This window comes from Tenebrio molitor, chromosome 5 (genome assembly GCF_963966145.1).
Source record: "Tenebrio molitor chromosome 5, icTenMoli1.1, whole genome shotgun sequence".
Taxonomy (NCBI): Eukaryota; Metazoa; Arthropoda; class Insecta; order Coleoptera; family Tenebrionidae; genus Tenebrio; species Tenebrio molitor.
Genome location: NC_091050.1, coordinates 17,985,829 through 18,003,715, shown reverse-complemented (window position 1 = coordinate 18,003,715; position 17,887 = coordinate 17,985,829). Strand labels below are relative to the sequence as shown.

Here is a 17,887-nt window from a genome sequence, read left to right as displayed (position 1 = left end):
TAAAAGAAGAAAATGAGAATGAAGAAGAAGTCAAAGAAATTGTCAATAAACTAAATGATGGCATTACAAAGTCGTTGCGCTGTGGATATTTGGATTATTCTGGAGTTCCTCTTCAAATACACATGATGGTGGAAATTTTTAAGAGGAATTTAGCAGAACCGAATGAACTACAACTGGTCTCTTTAACAGAAACGTATGAAGAATTTATTGAAGGAAAATTCGACTATCTTTTCAAGAAAGCAGATGCAGATTTGGAAAATTATGACGTGCAAGAATTTAGAGATCAATTTAGAAATCGAATGTTGCCTCAATATGAAAGCGCAGCACTGAAAGCGTTATTCGATGAAGAGGTCTTGTCTAATCTACACCTCGACTGTGACTCCATTTTAGAAGAGTTGTCAGAAAGCGAAGACATTCTAGGATTGATAGTCGGACTCAACAGCGACAAGAAATCGGTTTTTATTCACAAGAGCTACGAAGAATTTTTAGCAGCGTTGTGGTTGTCCCGAAACTACCAGAACCACAAATACTTGATGTTACTTCTATTCCAAAAGGACTACAGAAATACAAGACTAATGTTTGACATGCTTCTTGTCAAAAATTCATCGGTACACCTTGCTGTTTTGTATTGAAATTTAGACATACTTGAAGAGCACGAAGACGAAATCGTGGATTGTAGAGATGCTGCTGGTAGAAGTGTTCTTCACCTGGCTTGTTCTTGGGGACGAAGACATCCGCTAGTTAAAACAAACCATAATTAGTTCTACAGAAATTGACGTCTACCAAAGGGTCCATAAACAATCATCGTTCAATTCTTTTTCTGATTATGACTTTTTACAAGAAGTCAAAATTGACAAAAACCCATTTTCTCCAGCCATTCCAGGTGAAATTTTTATAGTTGGAGAGACTGTCAATTGCATTGAAAGGGAAGACGAAAGTTTCTTGAAAATGTTGCTTTTCTTGTTAGAACACATGTGTAATCCTTTGGACCAAGACAAATTGCTTAATTGGAGTGCATTTCAGTATGCAGATGAGTCACTGTGTCTTGCAGCTCTCAATCAACTCGTCAAATATGATCACATTTCTCTTTTTTTAATGACATTCCCGTTTTTTGCCATACGGCTTTTACGGTACCTTTCGGTCGGCCGTTTTTCAATTCCTATTCCTTATATCCTTTGCCTATCCTTGCTTCAGGTGGTGCGACGGGGCTCCGGGGCACTTTTCCCGACCACCCACGCCCATTTCACCTCACATTCACAGACATACATAACAACATTTATACACCCATGGGCGCCCTTCCCGACGGGACTCGAACCCGTGCTGACCTCGCGGTGGTGGTCGAAATAGTGTTGATTCTTCCTTCCACCACCCTACCGTCAGCCCCGAGGAGACATACACACACATCCATGGCCCGGTGGAGGTTCCTTCCTTGGAAAAAATCCTCCCCCTTCGGTGGGATTCGAACCCACTAGCATCGGGACCACGACCTCGGAGTATCTCCGACAGCCATGCGGCCACCGAGCCACATTTTTCTTAATTCACTACAAATTTTCAATCACATTCCTACAATTCTCAGTTATTCGACAACTTTTTTCTACAACGATTTAGTAAAACTCATCGACGATGTTCCTTACGTTGAGTATCAGTTTAAATCTGGACGAAGTAGTTTGCTTCAAGTTGCTGTCGAAGGCGATAATCTACCTTACTTTGGACAAGATAAATCTTCTCCTGGAGAAAGGAGCTAGACCAAATAGTCACAAGACATCACCCCTTGTAGTAGCTTCTTACAACGGCAATAAAATCTACTGCGAAAAACTGATAGAAGTAGGATCGAACGTTAACGAAATGACGATTGAAAGACTGAGACCTCTTGTAGCAACAATCTTGACGAATCAGCTAGATATAGCTTTGTTGCGTCTTCAAAGTGGAGCTGACGTCAATTGTTCGTACAAAAACTTGACAGCGCTACATCATGCAGTGGGAGAAAACCAACTCAACTTGGTCCAACTTATCTTACGTTACAAACCTGACATCAACCATCGCTGCAAAGATTTGGGCTACACGGCTTTACACTATGCTTGCGAAGTTGACGATGTAGACATAATATGTAAAATGCTTGTTGCAACACGGAGCTGATCCCACAACCAAATCGAAACGATACTTGACACCTCTCCATGTGGCACTGAGCAATGGGAAAAAACAAGCCGCGATAGAACTGATCAAAGCTGATACAAGTGTCATCAATGATTAGAGTTTAGACGACAATGACCAATCCGGACCGACACCCATGTGTCTTGCAGCAATGGAAGATTTCCCTGAAGTCATTAAACTTCTAGCAAAATGTGGCGCCGATGTTTGCACCTCTACTAATGGCTTCCCGCCAGTCCACTTCTCCGGGAGTCAAGGTCTCGACTCTTGCCTCCTCGCTTTGGTCAACGCTGGGGCTGCAATAGATCAGGTCAGTGAAGATGGAATGACTGCTTTGGTCTGTTCCGTCGACAACATCTCGGCTGTTAGAATTTTTCTAGACAATGACGCAGATGTAAACTTTCGAAATAAATCATGCTGTGGTTCACGACAAGTTGGAAACTGTCCAAGAACTGGTAGAAAGAGAAGCAGACGTAAATATCAAGGATGATCGCGGTAAAACAGCTTTGTACTATTCAATTTTAAGAAAAAATAGTAGTATTGCAAAATTTCTTCTAAAGCATAGTTCTACTATTGAAGATGGTGCAGAACTACTTTGCCAAGCTGCTAAGCCTGATCTTCCGAAGTGTCTCTCTCTGATACTAGATTGTGGAGTTGAAGTCAACTCTCTTGACAGTCGGAAGAAAACTGCCTTGCACTATGCTTCCACAAAATCGGAAAAAGGTGTCAGTCAAGGTTTTGCTCGAAAAAGGAGGAGACCCCAACTCTCCGGGAAAATTTGGTCGAGTGTCAAGTGTTACGCGACTGATGTCTTCACTTTTATTCGGTAGAACTGACATTTTGAAGATTCTTCTTGACAGTGGCGCCAACCCCGAGCATATATTTGGATCACTAAGCGCTCTTCATGTATCTACAGTTTTCGAAGACATATTTAGCACAATTCTTGTGGCTGACAGCGGAACTGATGTCAACATCCTTGCAGAAAATGGACGCGCACCTGTTCACTACGCAGTCGAAAACGACATTACCCTGCTGTATCTTCTTCATGAATGCAGCACAGACCCTTTCTTTTTGGAATATTTCTTCAGTATGCACAAGTCGAAATCTTCAAAATTCCAAATCAACTACAACAATTTGGACTGTGTCAAAGAACTAATCTTGAGAGGAGCAGACACCAATCAAAATAATAATTCCGTGACGCCGTTTCACCTCGCTTCATCTCACAAATTTTCAGAACTGATTAAATTGCTCGTCAATCACGATATTAACGCTTTGAACGGCAACAACCAAACCCCTCTTCACTTATCTTGTGAAGTTCGAGCAATGGACGATGCCGAGTTTCTTATTAAAAGTGGTGCTCGACTGAACCTTGTCGACGAATTTGGAAAAACCCCAATGGAATATGCTTTGGGAAAGGTGCACAAAGGTGGTTTTGAAAACGGAGGAGTGTTCAAAAAATTACAGAAACTGGGAGCTGATCTTGATTTACCAGACGACGGTGGATTCAGACTTTTACACAAAGCTGCGAAAGCTGGTGACAGTGATGTTGTAAGTTATCTCCTAAACAGTGAAGTGAATGTTGACAGTAAAACACGCGAATGATTTTCTCCAATTTTCTACGCCGTCAAGGGTAATCACAAAGAGATTGTGCTTCAGCTATTGGAGCATTCTTGCAAAGTAGACGTTCAAGATTCAAGTGGAAATACTCCTTTACCTGTTGCCGTCGTAAATGTTTGTGAAGAGTTGTCAAATATTTGGTGAAGGGAGGTTGTAGTGTCAATGTTCAAAATGGCAGTGGCGACACAGCCTTGCATTTAGCTGCAAAATCTTGTTCACACTGTTGTTGTAAAATTCTTCTGGAGGCCGGAGCTGACCAAAACATTTTAAATTGTGAAGGTACAACGAAAACAAATGTATTTTTAAGATTGATCATTAAATTTGTTTTAGATGCTCCTCCCTTGGAATTGGTCAATCTACAAGAAAATAAAGACCTGGTTCACTTATTTCTTTCGATTATCTGCTGATTCAAATAATAGCTTGTCGAAAAATTGATGAGGTATTTTGTGATGTCTCACCACATAAATTTAATGAAATCAATATTACGACAATTGATTTTTATTGCAGTGCCATTTAAATCAAAATTTTGATTCAAAATGAAAAATGTAGGAATATTCTCATAATATGAAGTTTGCATCTACCAATTATTGTATTTACTATTTTTACTTCCTTCATATCTATTTTCTTGTCGATAAATAGTGACACTGAATGTACAGATAACTTATCGTCACCATACAGATAAAATTACTTTATTAAATTACCTATGTACCTACGTTATCTATTTATTATAAAAATATATTGTGTGTTTGAAAGCGCAGTTAATGACAATATTTTATGATAATATTTTACACATAACGAGCTGTGTTAATAATTACTGCAGAAGATTGAGCGTTCACTGCAGTGCATTTTGCATCAGGCAACAATGAACGAAGTGAGTACCAATTAAAGCTACTTATCCAAGTTAGTTTAATCATCCTGAATTATAAATTTCTATCATTAGAATTCATAAGAAAAAATATCATTCTATCTAGGAGGATTTAATATTGTAAATTAATTAATTATGTATTTTAATGTTCACACTTTATATTCCCGAAATGTCCGTAGAGTGGAAAATATTTATTTGTCATACTATCTTATCAAAAGTGGTATTAATACAATTTATCGTATCATTAACGGTTATGATCACTTTATGTTACACATTTATATATAATTATGAAGTCCATAACATTCGAATAACTCAGCTTCCTTAGTTACTTATACATAATACGTTAGTTACTCATAATAACACATTAGTTACTTAGGCCCCTTGCTGTTTCTTATATTCATTAATGATTTGTCGCCAGTAATAAATTGTCACAAACTTTTTTTTGTTGATTTTGACGATTTAAAGGATTATTGCGAGATTACATCTGTATAAATGATTGTGAAAGATTACAGGGGGATATTAACAACAGCTTAGTAAACTTGTGGAATGTCAACCATCTTATCTTGAATATAGAAAAATGCTCAATAATGACGTTCAGTCGAACACTTAGTCCTATTAGCAATAACTATAAGATTGGTGGCGTTTTGTTAAGTAGAAAAGAAAGCGTTGATGATTTGGGCATCCTATTTGACAAAGGTCTCAGTTTTGTTGACCACATCAACTCAATAACTTCGACAGCATTTAAAAATCTAGGCTATATTTATAGAAATTGTACATCATTTCGGGATATTGCCTGTTGGAAATTGTTGTTTTTTGCGTTTGTTAGATCAAAGCTAGAATACCGTTCACTTATTTGGTACCCAATATACAAGGTTCACATAAACCGAGTTGAATCTGTTCAAAGACGATTTCTAAAATTTTTAATTTTTCCTGAGGAGGGTAACTATCCTTCCTACACAAGGGATCGATCAAGCTGTCCTACTGCAACGTTTTAACATGTACTCCTTAGGTGTTAGACGGATTGTAGCCTCAGTAAAATTTTTACATGATTTACTACACAATTGCCTTGATTGTCCATCATTATTAGATTATATAAATGTTCCAAGAATCAGTTCACGCTCGTTTTATTGTGATAAAGCTCGTACAAATATATACATTAAAAGTCCTATTTATTTAATGTGTAAAAATGCCAATAATTACTGCGCTGACTGTGACTTATTTGTAACCAATTCATTTCACATGATATCTGGACATTTGTACTGTTTACAGCCTATTAATTATTAGTAATGGCCACTATTACATTTGTTTTTTTTTTTTTTTTGTTATTGTATCCCACCTCCACCCGGCGGCACGGCAATTTTGCCGGAGTACATACACTATTACGGATAATACTATCAAGTAATAGTGCAGTGCTTATCAACATAATTACCGGCGTCTCTCCTCCACATTTTGACTTTTTTGTGTTTTATGTTCTGTGTCAATGTTAAGGAATTTCCTCACGATGTGACATGAGTATAATAATATACCTTTTTGAATTTCAACCACCAATTTTTAAATTTTTAAAAAGAGATTGCGGTACTATTCTTGTTACTGAAATTATAAATGGTAAAATCGAATTTTTTTCTAAACACCAAAGATTTCTCATAGCAACGGAGAGCTCTAAATATTTATTAATTTTTGGATTATATGTCTGTGTTAATTTGGAACAGCTATATCTAAAAGATATGCTTGCTTTTGTTGTTTATTTAAAATAATAATGTCTGGTCTGTTATGCTGAATATGAATGTTAGTTAAAACTGTACGATCAAAATATAATTTGTAATTTTCATTTTCCAAACAACTTTCTGGTTTATAAATATATTGTGGTTGTGTATCCTTTAATAAGTTGAATTTAACTGCTAAATTCATGTGTATAATTTTTGCGAATATATCATGACGTTTTTTATATTCGCTTTGAGCCAAAACGGTGCAAGAAGAAATGATGTGTTCAATGGTTTCCCCTTCAGTTCCGCAAATCCTACATTTATCAATGATCGATTGTAAACCGCATATGTGTTTTTTATAATTTCTTGTATTTATAACACGATCTTGTATTGCAAATATAAAACCCTCAGTCTCAGGATGAATATTTGATTTTTTAAGCCATGCATGAGAAGCTTGAATATTAATTTCTGGTTCAAGTTCTTTAAAATATTATTCTTATTATATTATTTGTTTTTATTACATTATAAGTCGGTATTTATTTTTCCTGTCTAGGGTATCCAGACATTATCTTTTTCTTTTTCCATTATTTTCCTGTTTTTGGGTGTACAACCTGTTGGAAATAAACATATTATTATTATTATTTTTCTATCCCACCTCCACCCGGCGGCACGGCAATTTTGCCGGAGTACATACACTATTACGGATAATACTATCAAGTAATAGTGCAGTGCTTATCAATTATTATTATTATTATTATTATTATTATTATTATTATTATTAGTTACGCCCTCATAATACGTTAGATACAATGATACGATAAAGCTTTGAATATGGCTCGAATATTAGCGATTTAAACCATCTCGGACGTCGCAACGTCCTCGATATTATAAATGGGATAATATTCTCGTTATATTAATAGCTATAATGTCCGACTTTATTGTTATCGAACGATAATGACTCAGTTTTCTGATACGTAACTATAGAAATAATCCCCTAGGGCGTTATATTTAAATAACAGGCTCTAGGACGTTATAAGTTTTTGTTGCCTAGTCACGACCAGGTTTAATGTATTTGCAAACAAATTTTGATTGATTGATATAAATTAATCAAATTATTGTCAATCCAAAAACACACGAAACTAGTCGAACATTAAACGTTGAAGGCACCACGGGTGTGGCCCTCTGGTTTTACTCTGCCTCGACCTCGCGTGTTATCAACTTTATAACACCCTCGATACCTTAATAATGATTTTGATTTGTGTCTATGGAACATATTCGAATCTTTTTTAATTGAACTAGAAATACCTAAATAAAATTATCAAAGTTGTCAAATTATGTTAGCTCGTAACCTTCATATTTTTTTCTACAGTATGTCCACGGATTGAGTTACAAAGAGGTATGAATGATAAAAATATTTTGAATTTGAATTTCATATTTGGGGATTAAGCCCTGCTTGGTTTGAAACTAATTTTTAGTAAGTTTTCGATTATTCGATTGTTTCAAATCAAGGAGGCTGTGGTGGTTTCGGTAAAGTAGCTGTTTTGTACGAACTATGGCAAAACGCCATTAAGAAAAGTTCTTTACAATGTAAAATCATGGCTCCATGCAAAATTTCAGAAATATCGGCTTACTTTTATGAACCGTGCCTGCTTATTGCTTGCATAATAAATAATAATAAACTGAATTCCACTTTGTAAGGCTTTATTTCTACGTGACATTTGGGGATTTTCTTCAAGTGATTGAAAAACTAAAACGGATGCTGCATCATTTTCGTCTAAATGTTTTCTTATTTTTTTAACATACAACAATATTGTACAGGGTTATTCTAAATGATTGTAGTCGAAGCATGCCATTCCCATGTTATGAAATTTCTGCCGCTTTCAAGTAAACTGTCAATTTTTGTCGCTGTCACTGTCATTTTTTATTTGAAAAGTGCGGTGATGAGAATTTTATTTATTTTTTTTAAATTAACGATTGAATCCAAAAATGTTGTTTTGTTTTGCAACCAATTCTAAAAATATTGAGTTGTTTTGCACCCAATTTAACTCCTGTATGTGAACGGTGTGTACTCACTTATTCACTTCACTTTGAAGTTTTTTATATGGAGCGGCAACCATAAATTTTACATTCAGTTTTTACGCCTACTTGGACCACAATCATTTAGAATAATCCTGTATAATGTGACAAGTCCCTAGGAAGAGTTGAATGTGCTGCTTCGGATTCACGAGTCATGTAATCGATTATTAATAATATCACAAAATAGAACATTAATACTCGGAGAAAATTTGATATTCCAAAATCAAGATAGAAACAATATTGCAAAACACTTCAATAACCTCTGAATTGATTTACAACATGATATAACACTATAATTATTCATTTTTAGGAATTTACGCCTCGCTGTGAAGCTACCGATTTCGGAAAAGACTACGAATACCTGATTCCAGCCTATTACGCCCTCGTTTTCAGCCTAAATGACGAGATAGTGGACTTTAAAATGTCCACCAACAGAAAAGACATGGGTGACTTCGACGACCTGGTCATGGAACTGGTCCTGAAAAATGGTGAGGAACACCTTTTTGCTTTACAACTGAAACATGTAGCTCGACCTGTGGCACAGGTCACTCTGATAACAAACAACAAGAAATTTGGTTTGAAGAAATATAACAAAGGATTCGAAGAAATCAAAAGAAATTATGAGAAATCTCGTCCTTACAGCGCTCCTCTCAAAAATTGCCATTTCATTCTTTTCACTACCGCTGACTTGGAAAAATGTGAAAATGTTGATCAAAATTGGAAAAAACTGGAACCGACTGCTGACGGTAAAACGATTAAATCCGATTTTTTGATAAAAATGTGTACGAATTCGTTCGAGGGGAAGCTGTTAAATTTGGGTGGGACGGCCAACAATTTTAATTACAAATTCAAAACCGACAAGAAAGATTCACTGGATGAAGATTTTTTCAAGCAATTCTCGTTTTTCCCTAGTCAGAAGAACGTCAAAGAAATTGAATATTTGATTGCCGATACGATTCTGAAGACATTTAAATATTGCAGTACAAGTGTAGTTATCAATTACTTGAAATATTTTGATCAGTGGTGCAGAAGAGACTACGGCTGTCTAAAACTCACTAAAACGGATGTAAGAGTGAAGCTTGCGGAACTACTCTTGACACCCCACATTCAATTTCCGAATTTGGAAGAATTCATAACTGTCCCAGAAGAACAAAGTTCATTGGTGCTCGAGTTATGTGGCATTTTTGACATGATTCCCTTAGCAAAACCGCCTGAGATAGTGCTAAATAAAATCTGGACCATTATACTAAAACATTGTAAAACTATATATTCCTGCTCTAAATCCACAACATTTTCCGATTTCAATAATGATCTGTTAAAGAAAAATATTGAACTTCCTCTTTCTGCTTTTGGTGAAGCGTTCGATCAAATTGCCTTGAAAAGATTTTATGTAATGTTATGGCACACTGGTCTTGTGCCACTAATTGTGAAAATTGCCAAGGACACTCCTGAATATGAACATATCTTGCAAGCAGTAAAATTATGCGAAAATAAACTAAACAGTAAAAAGTTTATTTTAGTAGATGACCACAACTTTGAAGGTTTCAATGACTGGAAAATTTTCAGAAATTTGACGGATTTAACAAGTTTTACTAAGCTTTCCGATTTCGCTTCAAGGAAGAGAAAGCATATTTTTGAAGCAATTTGTAAAAATTGACAAACGGTTGTCGGAAAACATCACAATGGAAGAAATTATTCTCATGTTGGATGGCAATTTTGTGGTGGGATCTGATTGTAAGAAGAATTTTCCCAAATACTACACTACCAGGCAAATACCGAAAGTTTTATTGAGCACCAAACTGTTTGACGAAGTTGATGATCTATTTGTAGTCAGTTATTCTGAAACTACCGAAAGTGTCGACACACAATTCAACATCAACGTTATTGACGTCAACAAATATCTTTTCTTGAAACAAAACGAAAATGTTTCCAACTATAACCCGAAACAATTTAAATTTTCTTATTTGCAAAAAATTCAACAGAACAATCAAGACATCAACGACAAATTTTTAATTTTGGCGCGAGGTGGTTGCACTGAAGAACAGTTCGAGAAAATATCCTCCAAGAACCATTTGAAGAATTGTCACTACGTCCGCTTTCTAGACAAGGAGAAAGTTGAATGGATAGAAAGTAGAGGCGGTGTCCAGAAAATACAAAAGTATCGACTGGACAGTGAAGAATTCAAATCAGACGATTTTGTTAAAGATGTAGATGTGTTGACTCATTTCAGTAATAAAATCAATCTCATTTGTTCCGAACCAGGAATGGGCAAATCAGTCATGATGCAATTCTTGAAGATGCAATATTCTTCTGATTTTTGGATACTCAGTATCAATCTTGGAGAACACAGTAAATTTTTCAAACAGAAACACAACGTCAAAGACATTCTAGATTACTTTTTGAAAATCGAGGACGCAAATTCTTTCGCAAGAAAAACTGCAGAGATATTCTTTTCAAAAAAACAAATAATATTCTTGTGGGATGGTTTCGACGAAATACCCAGAGTTTGTGCCGATTCAGTCATAGATTCTGTTAAAAATTTAGCATCTGAAGGATATTTACAATGGTTATCAGCTAGATCTGATTTAAGGGAAAGTCTTGAATCTGCCTTCAACACATTGAGCTTAACTTTAACACAGTTCAGTCAGCAAGACCAGTGTTCCTATATCGTGAGACATCTAGACGAGAAATACGACCGCGTTAAATTGAGACAAATTGCTACAAAAATTTGTGAAAATATTTCTGCGTACTTAAATTGTGGATACTTCGACTACACTGGCATTCCCCTGCTGATACACATGTTTGTCGAAATTTATTTGCGCACACCTGAAGATCAAATAAATAATGTCCTCATTATTACTTTAACAGACATGTACGACGAGTTTATTCGTACTAGATTTAACATCTTGTTCGAAAGAGCTGAAGCCGATCCAGAAAATTATTACATGCGACAAATCCAAGAACAATATTTATATTCTCAGTTGACCTTGTACGAAATCGCCGCAGTGAAAGCATCCTTTGAGGAAGAACTGTTACAAAGTCTCAACCTGAACTGCGACGAACTAATGAACGAAGTGGAGGAAGGCGAGGACAGTTTAGGCTTAATCGTCGGGATCAACGATCACGGAAGACCAGCTTTTTCTCATAAAACTTATGAAGAATTTCTAACCGCGTCCTGGCTATCCAAAAATTACAAACACCATCTGAACTTACTCCTTGTCTTGTTTCAAGAAAACCATCGCAACATTCGATTTATGTTTGACATGATCCTTGCAAAGGACAGTCCCGTTCATCTTGCAATTTTGTATAGAAACTTGGAAACATTGAAACAACATGAGGATCAGATTAAAAACTGTCGAGACAATGCAGGCCGCAGTGCTTTACATCTGGCTTGCAGCTGGGGGTCTACATATCCTCCAGTCAGTGTTATCGAAAATAATGTTCAAGAAGTCAACAAGATTTCGGAAAAGGTAATAGTGTGTATTAAGTCTCCTATTACAATTTACGACCAAGAAAAATCTTGTCTTCAAATTATCAATTTTTTATTGGATCATAACTGTGAAGTTATGGAACAGGATTTGTTATTAGGATGGAATGCTTTTCACTACGCTGATCGAGCCCTTTTTGTTGGTGCAATCAATTTATTATTGAACAAAGTTCTAATCGATAGAGAGTTATTACTGAACTATAATCACATTCCCACACTGTTACACTATGCCACATTTTCTTGCTACGATAAACTATTTCAACTCGTAGACGAAATGCCTTACATCGAATACGAATTTGAATGTACAAAAATGAACTTGTTGCAAGTCGCTGCACGATCAAATAATTTACATGCTGTGTGCAGAATTCTTAAATGCACGCTTTACAAGAATGCACTCAACACAGAGACTGAAGTTGCCTCCAACACTCTCAATTCCGCTATTTATCACGGAAATAAGGAAATTTTTTGCGTTCTGCTGGAAAATGGTGCTGAAGTCAATGGTCACGAGAAGCCGCCATTAGTGAAGGCTGTTATTGAAGACCAAATGGAGTGTTTTACAGAATTATTTAACGCAGGAGCAAACGTTGACGAATTTTCAGACGAAGGATGTTCAGCCCTGTTTGTCTCAGCAACAAGATACAACAAAAAAGAATTTATGAAACTGTTGCTTGAAAAGGGCGCCAATATTAATCTTACAAAGATGGAATTTACAGTTGTAGGTTATGCTGTTAAGCACTGTCCAGAAATGATTCCGTTTCTTTTGGAGCACAATCCTGATCTAAACCTCCAAAGTGAAACTCTCGGATATACATCCTTACATGTGGCAAGCGAACTAGGCAGTCCTGATATAATAAAGTATTTGCTGGAGCATGGTGCTGACGCAACAATCAAATCAAAGCAATTATTGACACCTCTCCATGTAGCTTTAGAAAACGGTAAAAGAGAAAATGCTCTGGTACTGATCGAAGCAGATCCAAGTGTTGTTGATGAGTGTTATGAACTCGACCAAGGCAATCTATCGAGTCCAATGTCATTAGCAGCGTATTCAAATTTTCCCGAGATTATTCAGATTTTATGCAAACTTGGTGCCGATGTGAACAGCGCTCAATACCAGTCAGCTCCTTTACATTATGCTTCTTATCACGGTTTTGATGCTTGTGTACTTATACTGATTGAAGCCGGAGCTTCAGTTAATACACCTGACGCTGATGGAAAGTCACCACTACATTGGTCCGTGAAGAATCCAGCAACGCTCAGACTTCTTCTCCGTAACTATGCCGATGTTAATGCTAAAAGCAAAACTGGCGTAACAACTCTACACATAGCGGCGAATTATGGAAAAATCGAATCTGTCCAAGAACTAGTCAAAAACGGTGCGAACCTCAATGCAAAAGATATTGAAAATTGTGCACCTTTATATTATTGTATTCAAAACAGTCATTACGAGGTAGCAAAGTTTTTGTTGGACAATGGTTCTACTATCGATGATGGTGCAGAATTGTTGTGTCGGGCAGCAATGTCAGATTTTCCAGATGGTATATCTCTTCTTCTTGAAAGAGGTGTAAGCGTTAACGCTAAAAACGCAGAAGGAAAAACATCTTTGCATTGGGCTTCATTTGAAGGAAGCAATAAATGTGTAAAAGTTTTGTTGGCTGCAGGAGCTGATCCCAACTGTACCGACAACCTTAAATCATCTCCTCTGATGTGCGCAATAATGAGAAGCAATTATAAAGTTGCAGAATGCCTCATTAACGCCGGATCTGACGTGAACCTTAAATGTGAAGGCACAACTCCACTACACTTGGCTGTGTCTCATGGTGACATATTTAGTACGATTCTTTTAGTTAGGCATGGAGCTGATGTTAATGCAACAGATGGAAATGGATTCACACCTCTTCATTTTGTCTCTTTAAGTGATGAAACCGTTATGGAATTGCAAGAACTTTTCAGAGAATATTCAGAACATCATGAAAAAATGTACATTAGCTATAATGGCGAGGACTGTGCTAAGGAATTACTTCAAAATGTTGCTAACGTGAATCAGAAAGATATAAAGGGTTGTACACCATTACATCTGGCTTGTCAGAAGAAACTCAGTAATCTGATAAGAATATTTTTGGAGTATGGAGCTGACACCAATGCTTTGAACAATATAAAGCAGACACCTTTGCATGTTTGTCTTGCAGTTGGCAACATTGAAGATGTAGAACTTCTTTTAGAGAGTGGTGCTGATTTGAACATTACCGATGAATTCGGAATAACTCCATTGAAGTATGCTATGTACAGGATACGTGCCGAAGGAATTACAAACTTGGCTCTCTTGGAGCAACTGTTTAAATTCGGAGCGAATCTTGATTTCCCAGACGAAAAAAAATCGACGCTATTGCATTCGAGGGTAATACTGAAGTGGTGAAATTCTTGTTGAAGAATGGAGCTGACACAGAAAGTAAAGATCTTCTAGGTTTCACTCCACTCCTTTCAGCTTGTGCCGGTAATCACAAAGAAATTGTTGCTTTGCTTTTGGAAAAAAAATGTCAAACTAATGTGTGTAATGCGAAAGGAGTTTCACCACTTCTCTCCGCCAGTGTGAACAGTGACGAAGACATCATCAAGTTACTGCTCGTCGCCGGTAGTGAAATAACCACTCAAGACGATCATGGATTTACCCCTCTGCATACAACCTGTGGTTTGGGAATGTACAATAAAAGCAGGATTTTTCTTGAAGCTGGAGTTAAAATCGATCAAGTGGATAATCAAGGTAAAAAAATACTGTACGTTTGTAGTTGGTTATAGTTTTTTATTTTAGGTAATACTGCACTGCATTGTGCCATCTATTCACAAAACTTAGATTTAGTGCCACTGTTAGTCCAACATGGTGCCGCTATTGATCAGAAATGTCTTTCGCTAGCTGTAGAACTAAATGATACGGCAATAGTTAAGCTGTTGGGAAAAGGAAAAGATAATCTAGATTTTAGTGCGAGCAGTCTAATTAATGTTGTTCTAAATGCAGAAGAGAAAAATGTTGATTTGTTAGATTACCTTCTTAAAATGGGATCGAATCCTAACTCGTTGTGTGAAAATGTAACCAATCTGCAGAAAGCTTGCATAATAGATTGTCTTGATTATGTTCATTGTCTTTTGCAAAACGAAGCAAACGTGAATGGACGTGGAACAAATGGTACCACTTCTTTGATGTCCACTTATTCGAATACTGATCTACAAATTGCTACTTTATTGGTCAATTCTGGAGCCAACGTTAATGACAAAGATGATCAAGGAGGGACTGCTCTCTTCTATGCCAGCTCCAATGGTAATTTAAATCTGGTACAATTCTTACATAAAAATGGTGCCGACATTTCTATCGAGAGTAATGCAAGAAGTACTGCTTTAACAGTGGCACATCAGCACATCTCCGTCATGACATATTTGGTCGACAACGGTGCAGATGTCAACCACAAGAGTGGAGATAATTGTACTGCTCTTTTTAATAGTTGCCTTTACGGTAATTACGATACTGCCCTCTACCTTATCGAAAAGGGTGCCGAAATCAATACTACTACAGAATCTAAACGCTTAACACCGTTGCATATTGCTGCACTTATGGGTGATGTGGAAATTGTTAAAATGCTCTTAGTGTTTAATGCCGATATAACTGTAAAAAATATTTCTGGTGACACTGCAATAGTTAGTGTTGTGGCGAATAACAATTTAGAAATGGTCAATTTGTTTGCTGAAGAATTGACCGACAATACGACAGGAAATAACAACGGAATCACTGTCGAAAGTAAGTTTATTTTAACAAAATGTGTGTATAATAAAATAATTATCTCTTCCTTTCAAGACGAACTGGACGGTGAATGGCAGAAAGCTTTCTTTTGTGCAGCTCAACACGGTTTCCTGGATATATTAAAATTTCTGCACGAAAGCAATTTAGCCCAGATCAATGGTAAAAACTCAAACAAATCTTCTACCGCCTTACATTATGCTTGCTATGGCGGAAACTACGACGTCGTCCATTATTTGATAGAAGTTGGAGCCGATGTCAATGCACAAACAGATAACAATTCGGTACCTCTATATTATGCTTCACGCTGTGGTCATCTAGACATTGTCAAATTTTTGGTCGAGTCTAAGGCCAAATTAGACCTTGCCAATTCTCATGGAACTACAGGATTGTACTCTGCTGCTGCGTCTGGATTTTTAGAAATTGTTCAAGTTCTGTACGAAAATGGTGCCAAAATTCACGTTGTTGATAGAGATGGTGATACTCCTTTGCACGATGCTGCTTCTAATGGGCATATTTTGGTTGTCCAGTATTTAGTTTCGAAAAACGCAGACGTAAATCACAAAAATAAGAATGGTAAAACTCCTATTGATTTGGCCGTAGATCAAGGACACGACGACATTGCAGCATTTTTAAGAACAAAAGTATAATTAGTGTATAGTTTAGTTAGCTTTATGAAATATTCTAGGTATTGACAATACAAATATATTTTCTCTTCAAAATTAATTTCGATTTTAATGAAATTATTATAAAACGGTATTTTTTATTTTTTTACTGTTATAGGACAATTAAGAAAAAATTTAGTCCTTTCATTGTAACGTAAAATCTACATCTACTCTTGCTCTTCCACAAATAACCTTTAGTTTTTCATTTTAATTCTAATATCTATTGACATCATCAAGAGCTCCTCCACTTAGTACTTGCGCAGTACTTGTCAACTCAAACTCTTACCACCATGGAAGTTTGTGCTCTTTTACTCGTGCGATCTTTCTGTTGTAAACTTTTTGAACGTTACATACACATTCGTTGAAATTGGACGTGTTTCGTTCCTAAGTCGTGATAAACTGCCATCAAATATTACTTACTCTTGAATTTGATGATAATATTTAACTTATACCGGTAGTTCAGTCAATATAAACATTCGACCTTGCAAAAGGTCATGTAGTTCTGATTTTTTAATATGTTCTTTGGACCTCAGCCAAGAGTAAAAAACCAAATTTGCAACTTCGAAAGACTTGTGCGCGCTGCGTGGTAGCCGAAGAACAGCAAAATTTTCACACTATTTTCAGTTTTTGCTCAATATCTCTCAAGATATGAGTCTAACAGAAAAAGTTGAAGTTATCTTTTTTAAACTAGATTAAGTTCACTTTAGTTTGAGGCCTAAGCAAACTTTGTGCGTCCAGCAGTTTCCGAGATACAGCTCTTCAAAAATTGGGTATTTTTTCCAAGAAGTGAAATTTTTTTTGTTTAATTCTCTTTTTTTATTAAATATCGTCAAAAATACTCGCCCCATGAGAAAAGTCAAGGGAAATTTACTTTAAGCGTATTTATTTAGCTTTAAACGGAGATCTGATGGGCAGCTGCAGGAACAATGCTTCTCTAAAAAGTGGCATATAACCGAAAACCTCGAAAAAGGGAATTTGGGAAAAATAAATGAAAACAAGTTTTCAGCGCATCAAACATCACGTATAGGGCCTAAACCGATCAAATAAGTTATTTTAACGTAATTTAGTATGTGTGGTTAACAACTTGAAGGGAGTCTGTGAAGTCGGTGGAGAAATACTGCCCTCAGCGCCAGACTTGTTCTGATTGTATGGAAAATCATCAACTACCCCAAGTATGCTCCTTTGGAACGGGTTCATTAAGCAGGTGACAAGTGGTCTTGCGTTTTATGCCTCAAAAATTATTTTCCTCTCATTTATCCGCACCCCACCTACAGATTACGATACAGTGTTCATATCACCTTTTGAAGCTAGTGAGAGAAGTAAAGGTCATTTTCAAAAAACCTACTTTGTTACTTTTGATCAACCACTGTTCTTTAAGGCCAGAGATATTGTTGAGGGTGGCCAACATTCTGAGTTAAGCTGCGTGGTTGTGAGGCTTGGAGAGTTCCATCTCCTCATGTCATTCATGGGTTGTATCGGTGCCATAATGGCAGGGAGTTGCTTGAAGGCGCTATTTATGACTATTTATACAGATCACAGGCC

General features: G+C 36.5%; 3 protein-coding genes across 4 annotated transcripts; all 3 read left to right on the top strand.

The window, feature by feature from the left end:
• Nucleotides 1-1,623: 1,623 nt before the first annotated feature.
• LOC138130395 (ankyrin-1-like) lies at nucleotides 1,624-9,401 on the top strand. The gene is made up of 5 exons (XM_069046840.1): nucleotides 1,624-2,107; nucleotides 2,301-2,458; nucleotides 2,794-3,696; nucleotides 8,720-9,320; nucleotides 9,391-9,401. The coding sequence occupies exons 1-5, from the start codon at nucleotides 1,624-1,626 to the stop codon at nucleotides 9,399-9,401; spliced, it is 2,157 nt and encodes a 718-aa protein (XP_068902941.1).
• Nucleotides 4,465-14,309, top strand: LOC138130929 (serine/threonine-protein phosphatase 6 regulatory ankyrin repeat subunit B-like). Of its 2 annotated transcripts, XM_069047643.1 has the most exons (3): nucleotides 4,465-4,636; nucleotides 8,720-8,897; nucleotides 8,954-14,309. In XM_069047643.1, exon 3 carries the CDS (start codon nucleotides 10,092-10,094, stop codon nucleotides 14,307-14,309), a length of 4,218 nt encoding a protein of 1,405 aa, XP_068903744.1. In that variant the 5' UTR covers nucleotides 4,465-4,636; nucleotides 8,720-8,897; nucleotides 8,954-10,091. The 2 variants fall into 2 exon arrangements, with proteins under 2 accessions (XP_068903744.1, XP_068903743.1); XM_069047642.1 differs by having other exon boundaries at nucleotides 8,720-14,309.
• LOC138130931 (putative ankyrin repeat protein RF_0381) lies at nucleotides 14,306-16,406 on the top strand. The gene is made up of 3 exons (XM_069047645.1): nucleotides 14,306-14,654; nucleotides 14,703-15,680; nucleotides 15,738-16,406. The coding sequence occupies exons 1-3, from the start codon at nucleotides 14,591-14,593 to the stop codon at nucleotides 16,328-16,330; spliced, it is 1,635 nt and encodes a 544-aa protein (XP_068903746.1). The 5' UTR covers nucleotides 14,306-14,590; the 3' UTR covers nucleotides 16,331-16,406.
• Nucleotides 16,407-17,887: the final 1,481 nt, after the last annotated feature.

Excerpts from the sequence above, each read along its gene's own strand:
- LOC138130395 (XM_069046840.1), top strand. The coding sequence starts at position 1,624 with ATGTTCCTTACGTTGAGTATCAGTTTAAATCTGGACGAAGTAGTTTGC. Across the intron at positions 2,459-2,793 it reads CTGGGGCTGCAATAGATCAG|ATTGTGGAGTTGAAGTCAAC; the intron begins GTCAGTGAAGAT and ends CTCTGATACTAG. Across the intron at positions 3,697-8,719 it reads AAGCTGGTGACAGTGATGTT|GAATTTACGCCTCGCTGTGA; the intron begins GTAAGTTATCTC and ends ATTCATTTTTAG.
- LOC138130929 (XM_069047643.1), top strand. The coding sequence starts at position 10,092 with ATGGAAGAAATTATTCTCATGTTGGATGGCAATTTTGTGGTGGGATCT.
- LOC138130931 (XM_069047645.1), top strand. The coding sequence starts at position 14,591 with ATGTACAATAAAAGCAGGATTTTTCTTGAAGCTGGAGTTAAAATCGAT. Across the intron at positions 14,655-14,702 it reads CGATCAAGTGGATAATCAAG|GTAATACTGCACTGCATTGT; the intron begins GTAAAAAAATAC and ends TTTTTATTTTAG. Across the intron at positions 15,681-15,737 it reads CAACGGAATCACTGTCGAAA|ACGAACTGGACGGTGAATGG; the intron begins GTAAGTTTATTT and ends CTTCCTTTCAAG.